This window comes from Nannospalax galili, unplaced genomic scaffold (assembly GCF_000622305.1).
Source record: "Nannospalax galili isolate Female #2095 unplaced genomic scaffold, S.galili_v1.0 scaffold255, whole genome shotgun sequence".
NCBI lineage: Eukaryota > Metazoa > Chordata > Mammalia > Rodentia > Spalacidae > Nannospalax > Nannospalax galili.
This window is the reverse complement of record NW_008338999.1, coordinates 5,071,012-5,074,656: the sequence shown is the minus strand read 5'-3', so window position 1 is coordinate 5,074,656 and position 3,645 is coordinate 5,071,012. Positions and strand designations below refer to the sequence as shown.

The 3,645-nt window shown below is 37.0% G+C and overlaps 1 protein-coding gene across 4 annotated transcripts in view; it reads right to left on the bottom strand.

The window, feature by feature from the left end:
- The window catches only part of Snx7 (sorting nexin 7), a 104,640-nt gene that overhangs the window by 54,703 nt on the left and 46,292 nt on the right, over window positions 1–3,645 (bottom strand). For all 4 annotated transcript variants that reach the window (XM_029563836.1, XM_008833684.2, XM_029563834.1 and 1 more), the window contains exon 6: window positions 3,286–3,485. In XM_029563836.1, coding sequence (XP_029419696.1) covers window positions 3,286–3,485 — 200 coding nt within the window. The remainder of the gene's footprint in view (window positions 1–3,285; window positions 3,486–3,645) is intronic.

Here is a 3,645-nt window from a genome sequence, read left to right as displayed (position 1 = left end):
TTTTTTGGTCTTTTTGAAGCAGGGTCTCCCTGTAGCCCCAGCTGTCCTGGAACTCACTATGTAGACCAGGCTGGCCTTGAACTCACAGAGATCCACCTGCCTCTGCCTCCCAAGAGCTAGGACTATAGGCGTGCACCACTATGCCCAGCTAGATGCAATATTTTTACAGAGTAGATTGCTTTAACTTTTAAAATCTCAACTCTAAGAAATTATTTAAAAATTATTTTCATAAATGTTTTATTAGTTTCCCAAATGCATATTTTTTATCAGTTTAAGTATTATATGCATGCTTAGTAAATTGATACCAAGGTCTCCAAAAAGAGCAAAGAAGAAAATAAGCAACCAAGGTCAATGAGCTTACTGAAAACATACTCTACTGCCCATGGGTGCACATGAGAGATCACATGGGCCATTTCCTGGAAAGCTACAACTGGTGGAGCATCTCATTTGACCAAAACAGGACAGTCAATCAAACTACCAACTACACTGGAAATCAGAGAGCTGAAGTGTGCATTCACATCCTAAGAATTTCAATGTAGCTCAAAATTTATATTCATCAATTAGCCAAATTTTGATGAGAAATTATGGCTTTTTCAACTGACAGTCCCGCCTTATTTTCTTGAATAATCATACTCTCATGATTCGGTGTATTCAACTTAAAGCACCCTGTGAATCAATGGAAATGCAGACGTCATCTACATTTTTAATCAATTCTGCCTATCTTTTCTGTTGTCTTTTCTTTGGTAACTCAATTGCCTTAAAAGTCATAGACTTGGGGCTGGAGAGATGGCTCAGCGGTTAAGAACACTGGTGTTCTTGCAGAAGACCCAGGTTCGAATCCCAGCAACCACATGGCAGCTAACAACTGTCCGTAACTCCAGGCCCTGGGGATCTGACAGCCTCTTCTGATCGCTGGCATTGCACGACATGGGTGCACTTACCTACATGCAGGCAATGCACACATACACATAAAATAAAAATAATAAAATTTTAAAATAAAAAAAGTTTAAAAAAAACTCATAGACTTAAACTTCATAGGCATGATATGTAGTCATCTTTCAATTCATAGTACATGAATTCTAGTCATCTTTTAATTGTCTTACAATCCACAGTCTTAAACAAGCATGACTACTCATCACTTGTGATCATCTTGCACTGTTCTTCACAATGGTAATTAAGGAAATACTATAACTGACTTTGGCTGAGCAAACAACTCAACCAGCAACCCAGGAAGTGCAGAACAAAAGAAATGATTTACAAAAGGAGCATCTAGATGTAGTGAGGTATAAGGAAGTCAAATGAAATGTCTCTGCAGTTTTCGAATGAGATCTTGGAGGCATTAGGTTAAAATATGTTTTGAGAAGTATTGAGTCAAGTCACTCTCCTAGCAAAATTAGCACTCAATATTTAAATTTTTTAAAAAAGTATGTGTGATGGTGTTTTGCCTGTGTTGGATAGGCCTGTCTTTTGAAGGACCAACAAGAGATAGAGGGATGTCTGAACCCTAAGAGACTCCCTAGAAAGGGAGAGAGACAGTCACCCCTCCCATACAATGAGTGAGCTTCAACTGCATGATGGGGGAGGGTCTAAGGAAAGACAGCAAAGCCAGGGAGGAGGCGGGAACTTTGCCACCTTCAGCAGGCAAGTCTACCAGAGCAGATCTGGAGAGCTCTTCCTCTAATGCAAATGATTAATATTTCAATTTAGTCCCCCATATTTAAGGCCTGTTTTTACAAAGTACTGGACTTCATATTCATAAATATATTTTAAGTAAGAGGTTATTTCATAAGATACCTAGTGAAAATTACACAAATTTAAGTAATTTTTCTCAAGGTACCACTATATATTATTTAAACTCAGAAGAAATTATCTCAATGTAAACAAAACCAAAAAAGCAATATAAAACCACTGATAATATCATAGGTACCTTAAATAATTCAATCTATTGAGGACCTATATAATAATGATTTCTAGTAGCTATTATAATTTTTCAGAATTTTAATTATACAAGATTTTACTTGCATAATTTCTATTTTGACCTACTATTTGGGGGACACAGTATCTAATTAACAGAAGAAAAGAGAGAAATCAGATCTCTGAAGAGCCACAAGGAGAGATGGATAATGCAGTAAGACCAGCAGCCATGGCCAAGGAAATGGAGAGGATCAGGGGACTTCTCAGCAATGTGGCAAGGAGGTGTCAGAAACCAAGGGGAGCTTGTTTATAAAGACTCCCAAAAAGCAGGAAACATCCAAAGTCTGAAAAGTTCACACAAGATTTAATGACTCTCTAAGTCTAAACATGGTTTTAAAAAAAGAAAAATATCTCACGTTAAAAGACTCTGGCACCTTTTCTTACCAAGATAGAAGCAAAATCTCTTAAACCAAGGGTAAAATCAGAAATAAGACATGGATCCAACTATAAACAGAAAAGGCAATGTCTGAATGCAAGTGGACCTTCCTTGAGTATCACATCAAAACACTGGAGACCAGGAGGCACCAGTTTGACTCTGCAAAGTGCTGAGAGCACAGGGCAATACAGGACAGAAAACACTTTTCCACATCCAAATATCTGGAAATCTTAAGTAAAACTGAGGAAGAAGAATGAAAACTTCAATACAGTGAGAATAAAAGCCTTTCAAATGGTGTAAGGGAAACACTTTAACTTGGAGGATTTCTTTTCAGAAGCAAGTAGAAGACAGGACAAACACAAAGATCCTGTTCAACATTTTCTACATAATAGTGCTAAGTATATTACTACATCAAATATACCCAGATGTGGGAAAGGAACTCTTAAGAAATCTATAAAGCACAGAAAAAAGAAAAGAGAAAAATATGGAGAAGAATTTTATAAAACTAATCCCTAAGTAAATCTTTTTGTTTGGGTTTGGTTTGGTATTTTGAAACAGGGTCTCTCTGTAGCCCCAGCTGTTCTAGAAATCTCTACGTAGATCAGGTTGGCCTGGATCTCAGAGTAAAAGTGCTAGGATCAAAGGAATGTACTACCAGGTCTGGCAAAATCCCTAAGTAAATCTTGATGGTAGATGAGTCAGATTTATGATAATCTTATGAACTGCTGGTTTTGTCATTGGGTACTCTAGTCATTTTCAACATGGTCTTCCCACCAAGGATTCACAGATACAGTGAACAAATATTTCATGAGCATCTATATGCAAAACATTCATTTAGGACAGGAGAAAGTGGTGAAGAAACAGAAATCAAGAATTCTTTCACATTGCTTAGAATCAAGTCAAGAATAGCACTGAGATTTGATAGATGTTCTTACCATTAACATCTCACTGTAAAGCACATACTCATGGATGACAGGGAGCAAGGCCTCAGAGAGGCCAGTCATCCGCTTCTCGGTGGCCTTACAGCACCTGTCAATGCAGCTGGCTACACCTTTCAGTGTATCAACCAGGTCTTCCTCTGAGGCTGACCACAGAATATGAATAGGGCCGTATTCTTTCATTTCATCAAAATATTCTAAAAAAAAAAACAAAATCAATGTTTTAATAAGTCTTTCAGTTTACATTTTTTTTCTTCTTTCAAAATTGGCTATAAATTTTTAGGTTCACAGTTGAATTAATACAATTATACAATATTGAACTCAGTATAAAACCTATAAGACATGAAATCGAATGAT